The sequence below is a fragment of the Lynx rufus genome, unplaced genomic scaffold, assembly GCF_022079265.1.
Source record: "Lynx rufus isolate CCGP_SWC_20201006 ecotype Redwood Valley unplaced genomic scaffold, mLynRuf1.p SCAF_9, whole genome shotgun sequence".
Classification (NCBI taxonomy): Eukaryota; Metazoa; Chordata; class Mammalia; order Carnivora; family Felidae; genus Lynx; species Lynx rufus.
The window spans coordinates 33,043,795-33,069,793 of NW_025814897.1; the positions used below are offsets into that span (position 1 = coordinate 33,043,795).

The following is a 25,999-nucleotide window of genomic DNA, read 5'->3' on the forward strand; positions in this document are numbered from 1 at the left end:
CAGACAACAAAAGGAAATCAAAGGCATCAAAATTGGCAGAGATGAAGTTAAGCTTTCACTTTTTGCAGATTACATGATATTATACATGGAAAATCTGACACTCCACCAGAAGTCTGCTAGAACTGATACATGAATTTAGCAAAGTTGCAGGATACAAAATCAATGTACAGAAATCAGTTGCATTCTTATACACTAACAATGAAGCAACAGAAAGACAAATAAAGAAAATGATCCCATTCACAATTGCACCAAGAAGCATAAAATACCTAGGAATAAATCTAACCAAAGATGTAAAGGATCTGTATGCTGAAAACTATAGAAAGCTTATGAAAGAAATTGAAGAAGATATAAAGAAATGGAAAAACATTCCTTGCTCATGGATTGGAAGAATAAATATTGTCAAAATGTCAATACTACCCAAAGCTATCTACACATTCAATGAATCCCAATCAAAATTGCACCAGCATTCTTCTCGAAACTAGAACAAGCAATCCTAAAATTCATATGGAACCACAAAAGGCCCCGAATAGCCAAAGTAATTTTGAAGAAGGAGACCAAAGCAGGAGGCATCACAGTCCCAGACTTTAGCCTCTACTACAAAGCTGTCATCATCAAGACAGCATGGTATTGGCACAAAAACAGACACATAGACCAATGGAATAGAATAGAAACCCCAGAACTAGACCCGCAAACGTATCACTAAGTCATCTTTGACAAAGCAGGAAAGAATATCCAATGGAAAAAAGACAGTCTCTTTAACAAATGGTGCTGAGAGAACTGGACAGCAACACGCAAAAGATTGAAACTAGACCACTTTCTCACACCATTCACAAAAATAAACTCAAAATGGATAAAGGACCTGAATGTGAGACAGGAAACCATCAAAACCCTAGAGGAGAAAGCAAAAAAAGACCTCTCTGACCTCAGCCGCAGCAATTTCTTACTTGACATATCCCCAAAGGCAAGGGAATTAAAAGCAAAAATGAACTACTGGGACCTTATGAAGATAAAAAGCTTCTGCACAGCAAAGGAAACAACCAACAAAACTAAAAGGCAACCAACGGAATGGGAAAAGATATTTGCAAATGACATATCAGACAAAGGGCTAGTATCCAAAATCTATAAAGAGCTCACCAAACTCCACACCCAAAAAGCAAATAATCCAGTGAAGAAATGGGCAGAAAACATGAATAGACACTTCTCTAAAGAAGACATCCAGATGGCCAACAGGCACATGAAAAGTTCCTCAACGTCGCTCCTTACCAGGGAAATACAAATCAAAACCACACTCAGATATCACCTCACGCCAGTCAGAGTGGCCAAAATGAACAAATCAGGAGACTATAGATGCTGGAGAGGATGTGGAGAAACGGGAACCCTCTTGCACTGTTGGTGGGAATGCAAACTGGTGAAGCCGGTCTGGAAAACAGTGTGGAGGTTCCTCAAAAAATTAAAAATAGACCTACCCTATGACCCAGCAATAGCACTGCTAGGAATTTACCCAAGGGATACAGGAGTACTGATGCATAGGGGCCCTTGTACCCCAATGTTCATAGCAGCACTCTCAACAATAGCCAAATTATGGAAAGAGCCTAAGTGTCCATCAACTGATGAATGGATAAAGAAATTGTGGTTTATATACACAATGGAACACTACGTGGCAATGAGAAAGAATGAAATATGGCCCTTTGTAGCAACGTGGATGGAACTGGAGAGTGTGATGCTAAGTGAAATGAGCCATACAGAGAAAGACAGATACCATATGGTTTCACTCTTATGTGGGGCCTGAGATACTTAACAGAAACCCTGGCGGGAGGGGAAGGAAAAAAAAAAAAGAAGTTAGAGTGGAAGAGAGCCGAAGCATAAGAGACTCTTAAAAACTGAGAACAGGGGCGCCTGGGTGGCTCGGTCAGTTAAGCGTCTGACTTTGGCCCAGGTCATGATCTCGTGGTCTGTGAGTTTGAGCCCCACGTTGGGCTCTGTGCTGACTGCTCAGAGCCTGGAGCCTGTTTCAGATTCTGTGTCTCCCTCTCTCTCTGCCCCTCCCCTGTTCATGCTCTGTCTCTCTCTGTCTCAAAAATAAATAAACGTTAAAAAAAATTAAAAAAAAACAAAACTGAGAACAAAGTGAGGGTTGATGGGGGGTGGGAGGGAGGGGAGGGTGGGTGATGGGTATTGAGGATGGCACATTTTGGGATGAGCACTGGGCGTTGTATGGAAACCAATTTGACAATAAACTTCATATATTGAAAAAAAAAAGAAAATATTTTTCCTAAATATGTAACTCCAAGGTTACTGCAACTAGAAAGTGGTAGACCAAGAATTTAAACGTAGGTCTATCTGACCCTGATATTTGTTGTGTTCCACTGGGCCTGTCTTTTGGTGAAAAGCTATGACACCATCAACAAGTGCTGTGAACTGTTGACAAATAATGACTCCAACCTTCAATGTATTGAGAAGCTCTAAGTTTATGCTGACAGCCTATTAGAAGTTGATTTAGAGTATAATATAAAAGCATATTAAAAATGCATAGGTTCATTGTTGACATCTCAGTTTTTGACAGTATTCTGATTTACTTGATTAATAGCTTGTTTTCTTAAAGCTCTTAAAGGATTATCTCTTTGATTACATAACTTGAGCTCTTACAGGTTGCTTAGAGCTTCATAATAAAAGGACTCCACCTACTGGAGCAATTCAATGATATAGCAAGACAGAAGTAGCAAAGTTAAATCCCATACACTAAGGTCTAAAAATGATGACAGTTTCACAGAACTGATGTTTGCTCTGATATGCACAGTACCTGGTTTTCACCAAATCTTGATCAAAGGGAAGAAGGTGAAGATACTATGGATGGAGGTAAGGTAAATGAAATTACTCTGGGATTTGTTACATAAGTTCCGTGGATCAACCAACATACCTGTAAGATACCAAAGTGGCTCAACTCTGTGAAGTCAAAAGCATTGATACACAAAGACCCCTGCTAGGTCTTGTGAGAAAAAAAAAAAATACCAGAAGTTGAAGGTCACTGTTATCCCTAGTAACTAGCAAAAGCCCAATATTGTGCAGGTATTTAGTAAATGCCTACTGCTGAAAAAGTACACATACTTTAAAAGGGTCAATAAAATTCTTTGGTTGAACAACCTTTTTTAAAAAATTTAATTCCCGTATAGTTAACAGTGTTATATTTTTTTCAGGTGTACAACAGTGGTTAAATATAGTGATACTTCAATTAACTGTGGTTCTTTTACTTCAAAACCTCAATTATCCAAATATGAATGAGAAGCTCGAAATTGCCTTTGTGCATCCAAAGGAAAAATCAAAGTTTATTCTTCAAGTGGTCTCATTTATATGCTCTTTTAATAACAAGCATTTATTAAATGACACATACCTCTACTAGCTGCTGATGGTAAAACAAAACAAAAAACCAGAAATATCAAAATACTATAAAATTCCATTATTTCAGACATATTCAGATAAAAAACCAAAGCCCACTGTGGATGAGAAGAATCAATTTCACAAGGGGAGGAGAGGAAAGCAAAACCTTAGAAGCAAGCACATTAATAGCAGTAAGATGCAACAACCTGCGTCTTTTTTACAACAGAGTGAAAGGTAAAATCTGGAAATCCTGAATGAAGTACTACACTCAGAAAAAGAGCTGTTTAGATCAATCAGCCTAGAGCAACCCAGTGGCCATTAGTAATAAGCAAATTTTTAATGCATGTTCATAAAACTTGTTCCATAAAAAGTTCTGTAACTTTTCAAAGTCATGAATATACCTTTGAAAACTTTCCACAAATTGTCATCAAAGGAGTCTTTAGTATGCAAAAGGTTATGGCAACTTGTATCTTTTAGAAAACTTGTTTAGAGGGGTGCCTGGGTGGCGCAGTCGGTTAAGCGTCCGACTTCAGCCAGGTCACGATCTCGCGGTCCGGGAGTTCGAGCCCCGCATCGGGCTCTGGGCTGATGGCTCAGAGCCTGGAGCCTGTTTCCGATTCTGTGTCTCCCTGTCTCTCTGCCCCTCCCCCGTTCATGCTCTGTCTCTCTCTGTCCCAAAAATAAATAAACGTTGAGAAAACTTGTTTAGAACTCTTCCTTTGTGAAGATTTTAGTAAATAAGGCATCAGTGGAACAGTCTGAGAGGCTAAATGCTGTTTACAGACATGAACTTTTTCCCCGTGTGCAAGACAGTGAGTGTGGATTTCACCATCTGCAGAACTGAAGGTCAGAGCTGTCAAAGATGACTCAGTATGTCAACAAAAAGCAACAATGTCACCACTACTTTATTTATTTATTTTTTTCATTTTAAGGGTTTTGAGAACTTACCGCCCAGAAGAATCCAGTTTAAGTGAACCAACATTTTCAAACAGTTGGGCTTTTGCTGCCACACTGAAAATAATTTTAAAATGTGATTTTCATTAAAATAAAAATTATATTATTCAGTTCAAAGTATAATTCAGGGTTATAACTTAACACAAACCAAAAATAATTAGTTAAGAACTATCCTCAAAATTTGATCTGAATTTTAATTGTTTTAAGATTTAATGTGGCAGAAATTTTTAGATCTAGTCTCCAGCTCATAGAGTACCGGATGTAATAAACCTATAGCTACCTCCCCTTCCCTTGGTGATCTTACTGTTCTCATCTTTTCTACTTCAAAAAACTATGGGAACAGTAAAAAAGAACATTTTCTCCTCACTCAGCTTCTGGCAGTGATTTTGACTCCTGTGGAGCCACAGGGAAGGATCAAATCATCAAGACAAAGAACTGTTGTTCATTCTGATAGCTAAGACAAAACTAATTCTAAAATGTTTCATTTTTTTAATTTGAACACAGTTCCTATAAAGTGAAAAGAGGGAACTCTGAAAATATGGTCAATGAATACATTTGTGGATTCAAATCTTATTTCAATTCATGGGAGGCTAGGCACTGTCTATTTGAAAAAGTGAGACTATATTAAAACTAAGGCACCAGGGGTAATTAGAAAAGTTTCTATATTTACTAGAAGAGAATATCAAATTCCTTGAATGATATTTTAAACTAGATTTTAACATGTATCTTATTTCTTTAATTGATCAACTTTTCTCCCAGAACCTAGCCAGTTGATAATCAGAAGTTTCATTTTATACCTAATATGGAATACACATTGTCTCAATTTTAATTCATACTTTGTCAGTACAGTTGTAAGACAGAAGTGAATCTTCTCTTTCCCTCACAAAGGATGGAGTTTATATTCTCTCATCTCCCTTGACCTACTGGCTTAAAATTTAATTTCCCTTAACAGCTAGAACTATACATACCGGGCAGTAGACAGATATCAAATATAGTATTGGTCTATATAGTGGTACTTGGATTTTTGACCAAGAGAGATAATGTATGGTAAACACACTCTGAAAATAAAAGGTTCTTGTCAAAGAAGGTGATGAACGAATGAATTTAAGACACTGTTTCTATGGAAACAGGCTTAGTGAAATGCCTTACTGGACTTTCAATGAATAATTAAACTGGTTCCTTAACTTTCCAAGTATTAGTTCTCATTATCTCTAAAATGAGGTTTCTACTACCTACTGTGGAAGTACATGAAGGACATTAAGAGATAACATATGTAAAGATGCCCAGTAATAGCTCATATGGCATTTGGAAAACTCAGTAAGTCAGGAAAACAAAATGAAAGGGATAAAAACTTTCCTGTTTAGATTTTGTTTATCTAAGTTCTTTTCTTTGTCCCCTTCTTATTTACATCGATGTACCTATCCTATCTGCCTTTACACTCCTGGGTCATGTCTTTTGAATAGAAGTACCCCCTCTCACCTTTCAAGCTCCTGTTCTCCATGAGCTTATTTAAATCAGTGAATACTCAGATAGGGGAGACAGATGATGGAGAGGAGAGAAAACAAACCCTCACTATCTACACAGTAGTTGTATTTCTAACAAGGAGGTGGGGAAGTTGAGATATAAGGACAGTTTGCTCAGCTGAGAGGTAAATGTCTAGCTTTTAGAATGTCTACTTTGAAAACCCAGAACTATTACATTATACATCTATTCTCATGTCCTTAAATTAAGCCATTGTTCTCTGCTTGTAAGGCAAGTGACTGAAATTGTATATGTGTCTGTATATGTATACACATACATACTTTAAGCCTATTCTAACTTGTACATCATTTGTAGAAGGGGATAGGGTCCTACAGAAGATGATTGCTCCTACTCTGCAGATGAGGTATTCAGTTGTGGGAGTCCTAAGGGTTCTTTTGGATATACTCAACTCCTGTGTATCCCTGGAAGATACAACAAATATACACTCTCTCTCACTTACACAGAGCCAGGTCGCTGGTAGCCATTGCTTGAGGCAGTGTCTAGCCTTAACCTTCTGCACATTTTTGGAGGCAGGTCTGGGTTTGGTGGGGCTTTGGGCATCTCTTTGGAACCTACAGAAGTTAAGCTTTGAATGGATCCACAGTAGCTCTTGTTTCCTAAAAAGAAAGCCCAAGAAAACAGGCAAGGTGCTATCAGACAAAATAATAGCAGTAACACAGTACATGCTCATAACAAAAGGAAGTGTTTTTTCTAAGCCCAAATGAGAAGGTACAGAATGTTCTTTGAGCACAGCAGCCCATCATTCAGGGAGATCACAATCTATAGTAATTACAAAGACATCACCTCACAGAGATGGAAATAACCAGGAAAGAAGTCACAGTGCACAGGAGTTTTAAATATCCTAGCTCAGGAACAGCATTGTTAGCCCCTTCACCATTAACTTTTCCCTGCTTAATCATGTTGAGCAATTCGGCAAGTGGCACAGAGACAATGACATTTTACATAAGCTCAAATCTAGTTTACCTTCAGCTGCAGAGATGGATCTGAGAGAGGAAGCGGATGTTCTTTTCAGTCCTGAAAGCCCATAAGGCCCTTTCTTGACCAGGTCTATGGGTGGGGAACCATCCCCGGGGCTGGTGACCGAGGCAACACTCTGGCAATCTGATTCTGCATCTGTTTTGGTCGCATCCTCTTTAGAACTTGATTCAGGACTAGTTGTCCAGAGTCCAAGACTTTTCTGTCCATTGGAGGGTGATGGGGATACAATCCAAGGAATTCCTCCAGATTTCTCCCTGGCCTGGCAGGAAGCAGACTTGGTTGTGCTGTTTTGTTCAGAGGAATGAGAGGAGAGGGACTCGATGCTCCCCATGGGCGTGCTGTCTGGGCTGCTGCTGTAAGAGTCACCTGAGCGGGAGCAGGAGCGAGAAAACAGGGACCTTCTACTGAGAACAATACAACCCAAACCCTTCCACATTCTCCAATGCACGTGTGCCCTGTGGCCACCTGAATTGACCCCACTGACCCCACTGAATTGACAGATCTTTACCCAGTATGGAGAACTTTTCTCAGTTCTAAGAAAGGCTGTAAAACGTGCATTTTAACTTAGTGAATGCATTTTTTAATACTATTCAAGGGAGATTTTACATGTACCCTGACCCTATGAAATAATGTTACTTCTTAAAGGATTGGGGGTTGACTCAAATTCAGACAAAACTTGCTTCTGAAAAAGAACTCATAAGTAGTATAAATAAGATTCTTTGATGACATTATAAGAGATCAATGGAAAGAGGGATATTAAAAGATCTATTTCTGCCTTTTTTAACTTTTCTCATGTTATAATGCATCTGATTCTTTCTTCATTCAGTCACCAGTAATGTCAGCTGCAAATTATACACTGCTCACATTTTTAAAAGAAAAGACTTTTTCTTTTCCTACCAAGATTATAGCAACATAAGAAACTGGCTATTTAACAGATTATTTTTTAATGTTCCTAAAACTATAATAATTTGAACATATCTAAATTAAAAATTAGTATTTTTTGTTAAATACTGACTGTGAGAAAAATTGGGAGGCTTAAGGGTATAAAGTAAAATAAGAACAGCCACAAATTTAACATCCACTGTGGGCTTAAGCTGCCACCCACTTCACTGTGGTGTTGGGTTCAGAATGGGAAGTTAGTGATAATGTGTAGTGTGGTTTCTATTTATTTCTTTTTTCTCTCTCTCTCTCTCTCTCAGACACTTTGATACCCAAGAGATGATGCTTTAAGGACATAATGTGATAGGAAGAAAGAAACTGACGGTTTCAGCCAGAATTTTTCTTGCTTTCTTCTGTACCTCTTTAACAATAGGACAAAACCTGCTACAAAGTAGTACCTGATGTTCTTAATCACAGTTGCAGAAAAAAGGGCACTGAGCAAACTATTTTTTTTTCCTTTGTAGTAGTAATGAATTTGTTTGTTCAAAGTACCTTGTAACTACACTGACAAAGAATATATAAATGCGGGGGGGGTGTTTGGGAGACAGTATCATTAAGATAATTTTCTATTTATTTCTACCCTAATTATCAAAAAGGTGAAGTTAAGGCTAAATCAAAGAATGAAGAAAGCTTCTCCCTAAAGCGGTCACACTTACTGTCAGGTTCTGCCAAGCACGGTGTATACCTTCCTCTGGGCTTCCTGGAACCTGTGGAAAGGCAGATTGCTCTTGTCCTTCGGGATCCAGATCGAGACTGAGGCTGAGGAAGAGGAATGCTTGGGTCTGGGGCAGTATGAAAAATCTACATACAAAAAAAACAAACAAATGGATAGAGGTCAGTAAAAGGGGGAATTGCCATTTTCATGATAAAATTATATTTTAGAGTTATTAAATAATCTCAGAACCATTTGCTATTTAATCAGCTTCATGGTAAGAGATGCTTGATACAAAAAATATACTACAGCAATTATACTTTTCCACTTACACTGAGTAATGTTCCTTCTCTGTGTTTTCTTTTTTATCCTCTCCAATTTCCCAACAATGAATTTCAGAAAATTTTCCAATAATTTTAAAGAAACCTTTCAAATATGAACAAATGTCTGTGTCAAGATATCTTGACTCTTTTCTGTGATATTTTATTTCTCACTTCATGCTGAACATAGCCTGAAGGGAAAAGGTTCATTCCGTATCACTTCCAAGTCAAGCAGTTCCTTGCTTCTCAGGAAAAGGTGCTGTCACGAATATGACATGCTGCAGGTAGAGGTCTGTACTCGGCTACAGAATTCCCCCATGTGGTCTTGGGTTGTGAGTGCTTACAATCTTAGATAAATGAAGGATATTCTTCTACAGGTACCAGGAAGGGACTAAGGGAAGGAGAGGGGCATAGTCTTTCACAAACACTAGACCAGGCATAAATGAATCACAAATGTTTTGATGTTTAATGGCTGCATTTGCTTAATAATCCAATCAATTTGACTTTCCCAATTTCCATTTCCACAGTTATTCTAAGATCTCAATCTTGTTAAAGAAACCATGTTTAAGGACTGGATGTAGAGAGGACTTTAAGACTCTGTTCCTGGAATTCTTTTGCTTTATTGAGAATATCACTGTTGTTGTTAAGTCTAATTCCAGGGAGATAAAAAGGTTAAAAATAGACTTAATTACCAAGTGATTCTAACAAATTTCTCTCAATATGAGTGAAAAATTCACGACATAAATACTAAAGAAGAAAATCTTGAAAAGTAAATGATGTAAAAGGAAAGGAAATCATTTACCTGGAGAATTTTGAGAAGCATTTAAAAACTAAACAAGAAAAAAGGACATCAATGTCCTCATAAAGAAGCAATTTATACAAAATGGACAGGACTCATACTTTATAAGAATCTGAGATCACAATGAACTCATAGATAATACAAACAGAAAATTCCTTCCTAAAAGCAAAATACAAGATTTGATACTTCAACATGAAAATTCAGCTTACCTTTTCATAGTGCTCTATCAGAATTTCAACCACAATATTCTGAAATTTAATATTCATCATGGCAGCCACAGTTTCTTCTTGTGCTCGCATTAGAGTTGGGCCAAATATGACACCAAGGTTTGAGACAGTCATGAGATTTTGTTGGCTGTGTAGTGATACTCTGCAAATACAAGCAACAAAAATAACATAAGTTAAAAGTTTAATAAATATGAAAGGTTCTCATTTATCAAATATGTGGCATAAATAGAATGTAAAATATGCCATTATAGGTTAATTTTCCCAAATTGTCAGGTTTAGCTACTCCTAATTGTCATGAGTGGGTATAGCCTAAAAAGACATAAAAAGTTAACATTAGCTAAGTAAAATTAATTACAAAGGTTAATTAAAGGAATAAATCTCGGGGCGCCTGAGTGGCTCAGTCGGTTAAACATTTGACTTCAGCTCAGGTCATGATCTCACAGTTCGTGAGTTCAAGACCCGCGTTGGGCTCTGGACAGGCAGCTTGGAGCCTGGAACCTGGAGCCTGCTTTGGCTTCTGTGTCTCCCTCTCTGCCCCTCCCCCCGTCTCTCTCTCAAAAAATAAATAAACATTAAAGGAATAAATCTTGATATCCTAAATAGAGTACAATTATCCTACAGAGATTATCAACTGTTAGGTATTCTCTAGGGCACTATACTTCTTTTAGAACAGATGGTTCAAATTAGGTTGGTTAGAATTATATTCAGATATACTAAACATATTATTGAGTACCTAGTGCCAGGCATTTTCATAGACATTATTTCATTTAATCCTCCCAGAAAGTCAGTTTTTCCTATTATGTAGGTTAAAAACCTCCTAAAGTAAAAATGATGTACTCAAGGTCACAGCAAATTAGGGACAGAGATGCTCTTTCAATCCAGGTTTTCTGAATAGAAGTCTGTGGTTTTCTTAAGCTCCCTACATAAGACAGCCGGCCAATGCAAGTTTCTATCCTTCCTTTTTTTCCTTCCTTATTTCCTTCCATCCATCCACCCATCCACCTGTCCATTCATTCAAAACTTCCCTCAGTGCCTCCCTAGGGCTGGGCACTGTGGTTGGCAAACAGTAAGAGAAGGAGATGTGGTCACATCAATGCTGGCTTAAAAATGGAAATGAAAGAAAAAGCCTCTGGTATTACTGACTTTAGCAAAGTAATCCCAGTAACTATCAAAACTGACTTTGACTAGGGGTGCCTGGGTGGCTCAGTCAGTTGGTCTGACTTTGGCTTGGGTCATGATCTCATGGCTTGTGAGTTCAAGCCCTATGTCGGGTTCTGTGCTGACAGCTTAGAATCTGGAGCCTACTTTGGATTCTGTGTCTCCCTCTCGCTGCCCCTCCCCTGCTCATGCTCTCTCTCTCAAGAATAAATCATAAAACATTAAAAAAATGACTTTGACTACTTAATTTGGGAACTGGACATATTCCTAAAAGAAAACCTCATTCATTAGACCAATCTTCTAGGTTATACACTGCCTTTTCTATCTTACTTCCGGGCATGTTGTTAAAATATGAAGTTCTGGAAAGGAGCACTGAACACAAGATCATGGTTATACCTGACTAAGTGTGCATCACTAACTACATTCCATAAGCAAAAGTAAAATTTTATGGGGAATCCAGGATTTTGAATACCTATATAAATCCTAGCACAGGACCGGAAGAGTTAGCTGTCTCACTTACTGAATTTTTCCCTTGTGCCCGAGAAAGCACTAGTTAAGAAGCTCTTGGTTAGAATAAGAGGAAGTTTCATTCCACATTTCCTTTTTATATAGACAAATATTATATATTTACTGTTTAGTATGTATTAAAGAATCTACTAAGAAAGTAGTATGTAAAGGTACTGAGTCTGCCTGCATTTAAAGCTTGGATCCATCCAACTTCGAAGCTGGGTGCAATCAGCCAAGTTATTTAATAACTCTAGGCTTCAGTTTCCTCATCTATAAAGAATAACTATCCCTATAGGGTTGATAAAATTAAATAATGAGTTACAGGAAATATGATCTCAACTAACAGTCTTCCTTGTAATGAAATTGGCTTTAGGCACTCTTGCTAAAATGTACGAGTTCCTGGTAGTGTGAATAAACTGGAATACGATTAATATTAAACTCATGGGGAGTGAATTTGGAATTCTTAAAAAAATGGTTCTGAAAAGGTGAGTTTATGATTGTGTTGCTCAAGAGATGGAATATTTTGATGAGCAATTTTCTCTTCACTGAATTTCCCTTCCGCTGAGCTAACTCAATCAATATAGACACTTATCACCTCACATTTCAGCTATTTCTGCACCTCATTTCCTCAACTTGTTGTATGGAACAGACACCCAATTGCCCTTTTAAAAATTCAAAGTTAGAGGGGCACCTCGGTGGCTCAGTTGGTTAAGCATCTGACTTTGGCTCAAGTCATGATCCCATGGTTTGTGAGTTTGAGCCCGCGTTGGGCTCTGTGCTGACAGCTCAGAGCCTGGAGCCTGCTTCAGATTCTGTGTGTGTGTGTGTCTCTCTCTCTGCAACACCCCCACCCCCACACTCACACTCTGTATTTCTCTCTCTCTAACATTTTTTTTTTTAATATTCAAAGTTAGAGTCAAAGAAGAGACCACAGATGGCCTTTGTTTTAAAGACAAAGAAAAGGAGTCTCAGAAAGGAAGTAATGGTTTACACCATGTCTCAGAGCTAATTAATGGAGATTTGCAATCAATCTTTTAGTCACTGGTCCTAATTTAGACCAGTAACCAATCCAGACGATTGGCCTTAAATTCTCTTCTTCAGATATATTAAGGTTGCCAGGGACCAAGAATGTTATTACTTGTTTGTAGTCTACTTAAATAAGTCACCGGTGATTGGATACACATTCCAAAAATACTGCTTAGTCAGTGAAGATTGACCTTCATATAGGTTCAGGAAAAAAGCCAGAAATGGTGATGAAGGATGGGCAAAAGAGTTTTAAGCACTCTTCTATGGCCAGATAGTATCCTCTGCTATTCCCTGTACTAAAGTCATGCACATTCACAAAGAGGGGGGAGTTTGAGTTCACTTAACATTCTGGATAATTAAACAAAAAACATTTTATGTGACACTCATGTAGCTTTTAAAAGCACATTTAAGGAGTGGTTAAGTGTCTGACTTCAGCTTAGGTCATGATCTCTCGTGGTTTGTGAGTTCAAGCTCCACATCAGGCTCTGTGATGACAGCTCGGAGCCTGGAGCCTGCTTCAGATCCTGTGTCTACTTCTCTCTCTCTGCTCATGCTCTGTCTCTCTCTGTCTCTCTCAAAAATAAATAAACATTAAAAAAAATTATATATATATAAAAAAAGTGTGTTTAAAAAGACTTTGCTAGAGGGGTGCCTGCGTCACTCAGTTGGTTAAGTGACTGACTCTTGATTTTAGCTCAAGTCATGATCTCATTGTTCCTGTGTTGGAGCCCCATGCTCCAATCCCATGCTTGGGATTGTCTCTCCCTCTCTCTCTGCCCCTCCCCTGCTCATGATTTTTTTTTCCCTCTCTCTCTCTCTCAAAATAAATAAATAAATAAAGGCTTTGCTAGAAAATTAGCTTGAATACAGCAAGAGAATGCCCAATACATACAGTGTGGTTAAATTTCATGAACAGGTCACACAATTCAAAACATAATTCAAGACTAAATCTGACGAAGAGTCATTATTCACTAACTAAAAGAGGTATTGCCATGGCAACAGTTTATAATGAACTTGAAATGATGTAGTTTCTAATGGATTTCCTTATTTCAAGGGGCAGGAGGGCAATTCGTATTATCTCATCTGCAGGTTAAGATGAGACTTATTGATATGTTATGTAGCACTATTTCAAATGTGCCTGGCTCAAATTAGCATAAACTGGGTTACTACTTGTAGTAAGCAAGGAAGGAGTAATCATTTCATTGTGAATCACAGTACTTACTAAGATGGAAAATATCCTGATTTGTAAATGAGGCTGTAAGGAATTCTTAAGTTTAAAATCTGAATTTGGACTTTTGTTTACAGCAGCATGGCAAGTGTGTGTGTGTGTGTGTGTGTGTGTGTGTGTGTGTGTGTGTGAAAGGGAGAGAGAAAGAATCTTCAGACAGATTTATGAGGCCATAGTACCCAGATATTTGATCAAACATAATTCTAGATCATTCTGTGAAGGTATTTTTTTTTTTTTGCATAAGATTAACATTTAAATTAGTAGACTTAAAGTAGATTACCCTCTATAATGTCAGTGGGCCTCATCCAATCAGTTTAAAGTCTTAAAAAGACTAATTTCCTCTGAGGAAGAGGCAATTCTGCTTCTAGACTGCCCTGGATTAGAGCTGTAATGTCAACTCTTCCCTGGGTCTGCAGACTACCAGCTGCCCTGCAGATTTTAGACTTAACAGCCTTCACAGTAGCACAGCCCAATTCCTTATAATCAATCTCTCTCTCATATATATTTATATATACACACACACACATATACATACACCATACACACACACACACACACACACACACACACACAAGTGTACGTATAGCTACATATACACAAACATCTGGTCGGTTCTGTTTCTCTGGAGAAACTTGGCTAATACAGTATCTGTTTATAGACATTTAAAAATATATAGATGAACTAACAGCAGAGTCAGAAAAATCTTCAGAGACCAAGTGATGCTACGAATTGAGAAAAAGAAGCTAACATTACAGTGGCACTTTGACCTGGCAGAACTGTTGACACTTGTAGTACAGAGAACTGATCGTCAAACTTAGGGCTTCAAACTCCTTCATATTTTTAAGTTGACATGTAAGGTTTTCATCATTAATTTAACAGTTGCAAAGGATATTAATCATTTGCATAGTGTAAACATACACAGGTACACACACACACACACACACACAGATATCTTAAAAACAAACTACCACATCATTTTTAAAACATTCAGTGGACCCTAATTATAACAATGTTATACCACCATCATACACTTTAGAAAGATATGAACAAGGTCTAACTTTAACAGTTGAACAAGTAGTTAAGTGAACAATATAAATCAGATAATTACTTGACAAGGTGCTTTATTAAGATGTCCAGCATCTCTCTGTTTTTTTCTGGCAATTTGTGCACCAATGCATGTACAGCTTCCACCCGGTAGTTTTGGTCATCAGATTCTATAACATAAAGGTTGAATGATCAAGTTTTAATTGCATTCAAATGTGTACATAAACATTAATAATCTAAACATTATAAACACTCCCACCCTCATGCCTTATAAACATTGCTTCATGCAGTTCATCACTATCATTCTCTAAGGCTTAGAGAGGTTGAGTAACCTGACCATGGTCATGAAGTTAGTTAAGTAAATATGCCAGACTAACCCAGTTCCATCTAATCCAGACCTGTGCTCATAGCCACTGAACTTCTATACAACCAGAACTCATCGCCTGCTTTGGTTTTGCTACACAAGGATAAAATCAAAACTTTAGCAATGGAGTGATCACAGCTATTGGTACAGACTGCCTAATGTTCCAGGCAATATAATATACTCTATCACACAGAAACCTCCTAGTGACTCCATCAGACAGAAGGAAGAAGGCATTCCTTTCCAAACTTTGTAGATTTAAAGATAACAGGGAATTACTTTTCTGAGGTGTCAGTATTATTATGCGGAGGCCTAATAGATTCTAAGCCCATGCTGACAATGGGAAATCTGAAAAGAAGAAAAAAAAAATCTAAAGTAAGTCTAGTTCGCCAGGCAAAAGACAACATGTTGACATGTCTGCTAGAGAAAAGGCTAACACTTCAGAATGAAGATCTATTAACATACTCTTACTACAATAAACTAATTCTAGGGTGACTACCCACCATGCCAAGCCCTTTCTCTGAAAGGTGCGGAACATGAGGTGGGAAAAGAGCTGGCTCATGCTGGGCCAAACACAAGGTCTCCCAGGGGTTGGAAAGGAGACATCAAAACTCTGATCTGTCTGCTGAGTATGTGAAATGGCATATAGTGTAAAACTAGGGATGGCATAACCAAATGTGCTCCAAAGCCAAGAAAATCTAACTGGAAAGGGAGATAAGAATGAGGTAGATATGCAGCAAAGAACAGAGAGAAGAGATGCTCCTAAAAGGGTGGGGAGAGAAACATAAACTCCCAATTCTGTAGTTCCTAGTTGCAGGCCCATGGAAGGCCTAATCCATACTGTTTTCCAGGGAATTCTGTGAGGTACCTTTTAATTTCTGAACAACTTCCCCTTTTTACAGAGCTAAATTTCCAAATAATACTTACTTTTATTACCTTATTATCTACTACATGGGATTATCTTTGCGCCAGACAAAAGATGAATTCTTATACATAGGAATATATTTTAATTATCATGGTAGTGAATAATGTGATTATTATTTGCCATGGAAGTGGAGAAAAAAAATCTTATGACCAAATGCTTTTATTAAAACAACCAGATCATTGAGCACTTAACTAAGTGTCTCAAATGCCATGTTATAACACAAAATTTCTGTAAGTAAGTTCTAGGTTAAGAGTCAAAAAAATTGGCTTATAGCCCTGATTTTGCCATCAATTTACTAGTACCGTGGAGAAAGTCACTTGCCCACTCTGGGACCTAGTCAGTAAAATGAGGGGTGAAATTATATATTTCTAAGGTCTTGTTCATCTAATAGATTCTGACAAAGAGAATATAGAGTGGAGAGGTTTCAGGAGAAAGCTAAGTGGTATAGGTGTTTATGAGACCATGTGATCAGTCATGTATGCTGGACTGAAAACCAAGGTCACAACGTTATCTGACACTTATCAGCAGACAACATTACCTGTGACATTATAATGCATGGCAATAAATTAATGCAAATGCTTTCTTTCTTGGACTGTGAAAAATACTTGGTACAGTCACACCTCATATATCTTAACAATGAAATGCTAATGCCTAGCAGTTACAAACTGTTGTGATGGCTGAGATGGCAACCCAGTACTTTCATCTCAGTGTTTTAAAAGTACATATTTCTAATTTTTCAGGCTACATGTTTTTCACTGAGCCCCTCCCTACAATTTTTGAATTAAGCCTATCTATATATCTCCTATTATGGCAATCATAGATCTAAATAAATGACATAGATATGTGATAATGGGGGGGGGGGGGCGAAGGATTGTTGGAAGTGCCTGTTACCTGCCCCAAATACCTGACTTTACTCTCCAGATTTAGGAATATAGCACATGAGTATGAGTGGGTGGCATAACTGCATTTTTGTAGTGTTGTCAATTTAACAATAAAGTTGCTCTTGTAAGGTACTAACATTCATCGACTGAGTAAAATGTATTTAAAATAATTCCTGTTAGCACACCAGTCACTCCAAAGAAGTCTTATTAAGTGACAAAATCTTTTAATTCATTCTTCAATATTTTTTAAATCAAGGAAAGTGTATTCTTAATTCCCATTATCTATTTCTCCCATTCCACTCTCCACCTCTCTTCTGACAACCACCAGTTTTGTTCTCTGTATTTAAGAGTTTGTTTCCTTTTTGTCTTTTTCTTTTTCTAGTTTCTTAAGTTCCACATATGAGTAAAATCATATGGTATTGGTCTTTTTCTATCTGACTTATTTCACTTAGCATTATACCCTCTAGGTCCATCCATGTTGCTGCAAAGGTCAAGATTTCATTCTTTCTTATGGTTTAGTAACATTACATTGTATATATATACCACATCTTCTTTATCCATTCATATATTGATGGACACTTCTGTTGTTGTTATGTCTTGTAAATAATGCTGCAATAAACATGGGGTGCATTATCTTTCTGAAATGGTGTTTTTGTTTTCTTTGGGTAAATACTAGCAGAAATACTGGATCATATGGTAATTCTATTTTTAATATTTTGAGGAACTTTCATAATGTTTTCTAGAGTGGCTGCACCAGTTTGCATTCCCACCAACAGTGCAAGAGGGTTCCTTTTTTTCCCCCTGCATCCTCACCAACACTTGTTTCTTGTGTTATTAATTTTAGCCATTCTGACTGGTGTGAAGTGATATCTCATTGTAGTTTTGATTTGTATTTGTCTGTTGATGAGTGATGTTAAGCATCTTTTCATATGTCTATTGGCCATCTGTATGTCTGCTTGGGAAAAATGTCTCTTCAGGTCTTCCCCTTTTTTAATCATTTTAGTTTTTTAGTGTTGAGTTGTGTAACCTCTTTACATATTTTGGATATTAACCCCTTATTGGATATAACACTTGCAAATATTTTCTCCCATTCAGGAGGTTGCCATTTTGTTTCATTGATGGTTTCCTTCACTGTGTAAAACCTTTTTATTTTAGTGCCCTCCCAATTGCTTTTTGATTTCCTTGCCAGAAGAGACACATCTAGATAAATGTTTCTTTAGTTAATGTCAAAGAAACTACTAATGTCTTCTGGTTTTACGGTTTCACGTCTCACATTTAGGTCTTTAATCTACCATTCTGCAATTTCTTACTTGCTTACAAACCATATTGTCAGCTATTAAGCATCAGATTGATAGTTTCTTAAGCAATATGTAGGAAAATCTTAACTACCTGGTTTAAATTTATACCTCTAAGTGATACAGCATAAAACTATATCAATTATAATGCATTCAATGGAAGTGTACTTACTAACTGCAACAATAAAATCTTTGTGTAACTTGTAAGTCATCAGTGGTTCTGCAAGGCACCTACAACGGAGAAAGAAGAGGGCATTAGAATGGCAATATCTTTTTATTTCCCCTGAATTTCTAGGACTTCTTTAAGAATTGGTAATTAGGGAGTAGGATAAAGTCCTACTAGGGTGATTCCAGGCAGTCCCAAAATGCAGATCTCAAAGAAGGCCCTTTAGCAGCGCTTCTTGGCACAACTGTGCTAAAAGGACAGACTGGAAAATGATTTTTTCACTTTGTAAGAACTGTTGAACCACAACAGCAAAAATCTCTCTCAGATATGGGGACTATAGTTAAATTAAAAACAAACAAACAAACAAACAAACAAACAAAAAACAACTTTCACTTTCAACTTATTTTTAAAAAATACATGAAAACACTACATTCAAATTTAACATGAAACAAACTATTATTTAGTATTCATAAAATATTGCAGCTTCTAAAGTTTATTAGTTGAAAAACCAAGTATAAGTTCCAAAACACTAAACATAAACATTACCACCTTATGCTATTTCATGTGAGGTGAAAGAATTGCTCTAAGGAGTGAAGCTCACACACAGGTGTTCCATGGAGTCATATGGCAATGCCCACAGAGGTTAAGAGAGACATCACATGCAGAGTACGAGTTAAACACTCCTTACCTGAGGTAGTTTTTCAGCCCACTTGTTATTGTCTTATTATCCCACAATTCAATATCAATGTCAATATCAGGAGGGGATTTTGGAGCTGTAAAGAATAAAAATAAGATGTTTAAACTGTACAGCTCAAAACATCACTTGCACCATTAAGAAGATGGACACAAAGTGGGCGCCTGGGTGGCTCAGTCGGTTGAGTGTCTGACTTCAGCTTAGGTCATCTCAGTTCGTGAGTTTGAGCCCCGCATTGGGCTCTGTGCTGACAGCTTGGAGCCTGGAACCTGCTTCGGGTTCTGTGTCTCCCTCTCTCTCTGCCCCTCCCCTGCTCGCTGGCTCTCTCAAAAATAAATAAACATTAAAAAATTTTTTTTAAAAGAAGATGGATATAAACATAGTAGGTCAGAGACATTGATTTCTTAGGATGCCAACAGAGTTAACCTTAGGATTGTTGTTTGTGTGAATTGGTACAAGTTTCACTCTTGACACTTTATAAACCTCAAAGACTTCTTATGGAATAATAGTTTTCCAAATAAAATTATTGTTAATTGCTAACATCACTGAGCATTTGTCATGTGCCAGGCATGCTTCCAAATACTTTTATGGATTAACGTATTCAATCCTCACACTCTCAGTGAAGCAGGCACTATTATTATCTTCTCCATTTTATGAATGAGAAGGTTGAGGCACAGAGAAGTTAAACAAATTATCCAAAGTCACAAAGCTTTTAAGTGGTGAATTAGGATTCCAAGCCAGGCAATCTGAATCTAGTATCCATAAATCTCACTGTGTCTCTAGCTAACCAAAGGACACTTGAGAAAAAGTTCAATATAATGAAAAGGCTCTCTCTCAAATTCTGATTGATCATCTATTATAACTGAACATTAAAAACTGAATGCAAATGTTAATTTTAAATATTTCTTGAAAATATTCAAAGAACAGCAGTAGTATATATCTCAAAGAAACCTATGGTATGGATTATCTATAATACAAAAATTAAGTAACTAGCTTCATTCAAAACTTACAAAATGTTGTGTTCATGAGTTTCTGAACTTTGGAGTTCACTCCTCCTATTCGGTAGAGGCCTAAAATAGTGATGCCTAATGAGAAGGAAAAACCACAAAAGAATGTCTTTAGACATAGCATCACAAGTACAGAATGTTGAAAACATCTGGCATTTCCCTATGCAGAATTTGATAGTTACTTATCCAATTTTGCAGTCTAACTTCAGAAAATCTACCCTGGAAACACCCATCAGACATATATTTCTCAGAGCAGACACTAAACAGTGATTTGAAAGTCTTTCAAAGATCTTCAAAGTAGCAAAGTACTCTGCTCATTCACTACTATCTGAATACAAAAAGCCATCAAAGATGGGAAAGAATGATTAGAATTTCTCATCCTCTATTTCTTCAGTCATGTAGTCCTACATGTTGAAGAACTGGAAGGCCTTAACAACTTCCTTCATTTTGAAGGTGAGGAAATAGATTTAGAGGATTTAAGAAATGTACTTAACTTCTCAAAACTTCTAAATGGCAGCACCAAAATTTGAGTTTAAGTTCACAGAATTTCAAAGCCCATGAGTTTTGCTTTAGACAAGTTTTCCTGGAAATGGAAGAGTGTAACAGGCAACTAGAGTGGCCTTCAAGGCCATGACTAGAGAGGGTAAAGGTGCTAGAATTGTGACTGTGAGTGAAATCACTGAGGGGAATAACATTAAGAAAGGAGGAAGACCAGCTCCTTAGGAATCTTACCTCCTCTAAAGCTTGAAAAACATTGAAGAGGAGCTTAGAGTAATAAATAATACAAAGTCTATGAAATGGAAATAAATCAGGCCTTTATTATGAAAAATTGTTAAACAGAATATACAGTATGATTTTTGGTAAAGTTCAGACTATAGCTATTTGTGTATTTAGATAATTTTATACATTTATATAGTTCTTAAAGTTAATCTCATGTTAATGATAAAATATATCCTCATTTTTTGAGAGGTTCCTATATAAGAATGAACACTAATGATATACCTGTCAGACAACACTTACCTCTTGTTTCCACAGCTTGAATGCATTTTCTCACAAAATTGAACCCTGCTTCATTTAAATACACTGAAAATAAAATAAAATCACAGTAAGGGTTTATACCCAACTTACATTACTCCTTAGTTGGCTCTCTTGTTTTATGACTTAGTGGCACAGTTTTAGTTAAGAGTCTGAATTTTTATTTTGGGGTAGAAGTAGGGTTCACATTCACCAAAGTTATTACATCAACTTACTTCTTCAGAAAACACAGATCCTTCACAGAAGGTAAATATGTTACAGTGATCCCATCCATTTTACCTAAAATTAGCATTAACCTTCACTACATGTTTTTCCAGATGATAAAAGCAAATGTACTAAGAAAAAAAACCTTTATTGTTTGTTACTAATTATATTACAAAGCTATTCACATATTCTTTTCCATGGGATTCTCAAAACAACATTATAAGGTAGAGAGAAAGCTTTGTAATCTTAAGATGGTTCATGACGTTGCTGAGAACTTCAGTTTCTTTGTTCCAAGCTTCAGAACCAGGATTCTAACATAGATCACCTGAATCCGAGCCCAATATTCTTTCTACTACATTTTTTACCATATGCAAAATAATTCAAAATATGTTTAGTTTACTGAAAATCCCCTAAAGATCCTACATTATGAAATATCAGTTTATTTTCATTGCTTTTGCTAGATTTTAAATGTTATACTTTTCTTAAGATTCTGAGGCCAGATCAAATTAGATTACTTATTTAAAAAAAAAAAGTATTTAGGAATACCAAATAACACCCTGAGAAAAAATTCAAATATTTTGTTACTGTAATGAAAATTTTCATCACATGTGGTGGAAATATGATATTTCTTAATATTCTCCAGTAATATATGAAAATAATTCAAGTCAATAAAAAATTAAAACTAGCTTCCATTTAAAGATGGTGGATTTGGGGTGCCTGGGTGGCTCAGTCAGTTGAGCACCCGACTTTGGCTCAGGTCATGATCTCAAGGCTCATGAGTTCAAGCCCCGCATCAGGCTCTGTGCTGACAGCTCAGAGCCTGGAGCCTGCTTCAGATTCTGTGTCTCCCTCTCCCTCTGCCCCTTCCCTGCTCATGCTCTGTCTCTCTCTCTCTCTCAAAAATAAACATTAAAACAAAATAAAGATGGTGGGTTAGAAGGAGGCTGGAAGATGGTGGAGCAAGAGGACCCTAAGTTCACACTGTCCCATGAATACAACTAGATAACACTGACATCAGCATAAATAACTCAGAAACAACCCAAAGACTGGCAGAATAAACTCCACATCTAAAGGTAGAGAAGAGTCCACATCAAAGAGGGTAGAAAGGGTGGAGATATAGTGGAGAAGCAAAACAGAGGTGGCCATCTGTGGTCTGGAGGGAGCTGGAAGCACTGAAGAAGGGTGAGAAACAGACTATCACACCAGGGAGCTCACAAGGAAGAGAGGAATCCTCATAACATTTGGCTTTGAAAGTAAAAAGAACTGAATTTACTGACTTCTTACAAACAAGAGGGACTTAAATCCTGAAATTAAAAAAAAAAAAAAAAAGCTAGCTCCATTCTGGAAGATCCTGAGGGCAATAGGAAAATAAGTTTCTGCCCTTAAAGAGATAGCAGGACAAAGAGCCTTTAAGATACAGGCTAGAAGCAGCACTTTCAAAAGCACCAGGGCATATAGGGGGAAGAGTTATTTACTCATCTCAGAGGGTATCCAGGGGAAGACTTCTCCAGGAACAAAGGAGCTGGAAGGTACCATTGCCCTCTTTCACCCCTCAGCACAAACACATGGCCACCTGCAGAAACTAGCATGCTCTGAATTTCACTACCTAATGTGCTTACACTAAGTCACACATCCCTGTGCTTCCACTTATCCACTCTTTCCAGTCATGCCTGCCTCAGTCCCAGCACTGTGGGCCCCCTCCCACAGCACAAACCTTGCCAACACTGCCTCTTTCCACCCATGCATTTTGCAAGACTGCAGCTCTGGCAGCAGCAGCTGTGGACCCTGAGGAAACCCTAGGAGCACCTTGGTAAAATTATGCACCCTTTGCATGCAGCTTGGATCCTCAAAGCTGTAGGTCTCATTTTACAAGCATAGCACACCTTGTTAAAATTGCACACCATTTCCCAGCTAGGTACAAAACACTGCCCACAATAGGAAAGAGAGCCTCTGCAGACAACTGGACTGAAGGAAAAAGGAACCAGGACAAATGACAAGCACATTCAACACATATAGGAGACACCATGTGAAGCACTAGGTGGGAAACAGGGGAACTGCATTTCAGGGGACTACAAGACCTCTTCTTCATAAGGCCACTACATTCAATAGCAGGAGATATAGCTGAATTTCCTGACACAAAAAAAACAGACTCAGAGAGTTAGGTAAAATGAAGAGAGAGAGGAGTATGTCCCCAATGAAAAACAAAACAAAACAAAACAAAACAAAACAAAACAAAACAAGACAAGACAAACTAAGACAAATGGATACAAGTAATATGCCTGATTAGAGAATTTAAAAAATGTTCAGAAAGATACTTACTGCACTTGAGAAAAGAGTAGAGAATTATCAGTGAGACCCTTAACAAAGAGACAAAAAGAGCCAATCAGAGATGAAGAAAACAACAAATGAAGTTAAAAATACACTAGATGAAATAAATACCAGGCTAAAGAAGCAGAAGAATGAATGAGCAACCTGAAAGAAAAAAAAAGTTATGCAGAGGATATATATTCCTTATGCAAAGGAAATATATATTCAGATCCAGGAGGCAAAGAGATCCCCCCCACCCAAAAAAAAAAATCAACCCAAGGAAATCATCACAGATGTATAGTAATAAAAATGGGGAATATTAATAATAAAGAACCTCAAAAGCAGCAAGAGAGAGGCACCTGGTTGGCTCAGTCAGTGGAACATGCAACTCTTGATTTTAGGATTGTAAACTTGAGCCCTGCATTGGGTGTAGAGATTACCTAAAAATAAAATCTTAAAAACAAAATGTTTTTAAAAGCAGCAAGAGAAAAGAACACAGTTACATACAGGGGAAATTCCATAGGCTATGAGTAGATTTTTCAGCAGAAACTTTGCAGTGTATAAGTGACTGACATGCTGTATTCAAAGTGCTAAAATGAAAAAAATATGCAGCCAGAATTCTCTATTAAGCATGATTACCATTCAGAATAGAAGAGATAGTTCCATAGACAAATAAAAGCTGAAGGAATTCATGACCACTACACCAGCCCTATAAGAAATTTAAGGAAACAATCTGAGTGGAAAGGAAAGATTGTAAGTAAGAGTATGTAAAGTAGGAAACACAAAAGCAGTAAAAATAAATATATCTGTCAAAATCCGTGAAAGATTCACAAAATAAAAGGATGTGAAATAAAGACACCATATACCTGAAACATGGAGGGGAGGGTAAGAAGAAAGAATGGGTTCTAACTTAAGTGACCATCAACTTAATATAAACTACTATATGCAGATGATGTTATACACAAACCTAATGGTAACCAATCAAAACCCAGTATCAGATATACTAAGAATAAAGAGAAAGAAATCCAAGTTTATCACTAAAGGAAGCCAGCAAACTGTGAAAGAGAGAAAAAGAAGAAAGGACCATAGAAAAACTACAAAAATGACCACAAAACAGTAACAAAATGGCAATAAATACCTATCTATCAATAATTACTTTGAAAGTAAATGGACTAAAAACTCCAGTCAGAAGACACAGGGTGTCAGAATAAAAAAATCAACCTGTCTAAATACTGCCTATAAGAGACTCATTTCAGAACTAAAGACCCATACAGATTGAAAGTGAAGGGTTGGAGAAACATTTATCATGCAAAGGGATGTCGAAAGAAAGAGTACTATACTTATGATAAGACAAATTAGACCTTAAAACAAAGACTGTAACAAGAGACAAATGACACTATATAATAATGGAAGAACAATAAAACAAGAGATATAACAATTCTTAATATTTATGTACCCACCATGAAAGTACCCAAATACATAAAAAAGTTAACAACAAACATAAAAGAATTAATTGATAGTAATACAATAATAGTAAGGGATTTCAATAGCCCACTTATATAAAGGACAGATCATACAGACAGAAAATCAACAAGAAAACAGTGGCTTTGAATAACACACTGGACCAGTTGGATTTCATAGTTATATTTAGAACATTCCATTCTTAAAGAGAATAGAGATGCCTGGGTGGCTCAATCAGTTAAAAGTCCAACTTCAGCTCAGGTCATGATCTTGCAGTTCATGCATTCGAGCCCCATGTCTGACTCTGTGCTGATAGCTCAGAGACTGGAGCCTGCTTCAGATTCTCTGTCTCCCTCTTTCTCTGTCCCTCCCCGACTTATACTCTATCTCTCTCACCCTCAAAAATGAATAAATATTTAAAAAATAAATAAATAAAAGAGAATACACATTCTTTTCAAGTGCACATAGAACATACTCCAGGATACATCACATATTAGACCACCAAAAAAGCCTCAAGAAATTCAAAGAAATTGAAGTCATACCATGCATCTTTTCTGACCACAATGTTATGAAATTAGAAATCAACCACAAGAAAAATCTGGTAAGAGCACAAATACATGGAGGTTAAAAAACATGCTACTAACCAGTGAATAAGTCAACCAAGAAATAAAAGAAGAATAAAAAATTACTTGAAGTAAAATGAAAATGAAAACCTAATGGTGAAAATGTTTGGGATGCAGCAAGTGATCCAAAGATGGAAGAATACAGGAATGCAGGCCTACATCAAGAAGCAATAAAAATATCAAATAAATACCTAAGCTTATACCTAAAGGAGGTAGGAAAGGAGGACCAAACAAAACCCAAAGTCAGCAGAAAGAAGGAAATAATAAAGATTAAAGCATAAATAAATGATA

The 25,999-nt window shown here is 37.0% G+C and overlaps 1 protein-coding gene across 1 annotated transcript in view; it reads right to left on the reverse strand.

Annotated features, from left to right (window-relative positions):
• Window positions 1-25,999, reverse strand: part of ARHGAP42 (Rho GTPase activating protein 42) — a 318,955-nt gene that overhangs the window by 11,714 nt on the left and 281,242 nt on the right. Inside the window, exons 13-22 of the mRNA XM_047071915.1 lie at window positions 21,099-21,161; window positions 20,082-20,156; window positions 19,066-19,150; window positions 18,384-18,442; window positions 14,814-14,919; window positions 9,769-9,928; window positions 8,445-8,589; window positions 6,835-7,215; window positions 6,311-6,467; window positions 4,324-4,386 (exon numbers count right to left, since the gene is read on the reverse strand). Coding sequence (XP_046927871.1) covers window positions 4,324-4,386; window positions 6,311-6,467; window positions 6,835-7,215; window positions 8,445-8,589; window positions 9,769-9,928; window positions 14,814-14,919; window positions 18,384-18,442; window positions 19,066-19,150; window positions 20,082-20,156; window positions 21,099-21,161 — 1,294 coding nt within the window. The remainder of the gene's footprint in view (window positions 1-4,323; window positions 4,387-6,310; window positions 6,468-6,834; window positions 7,216-8,444; window positions 8,590-9,768; window positions 9,929-14,813; window positions 14,920-18,383; window positions 18,443-19,065; window positions 19,151-20,081; window positions 20,157-21,098; window positions 21,162-25,999) is intronic.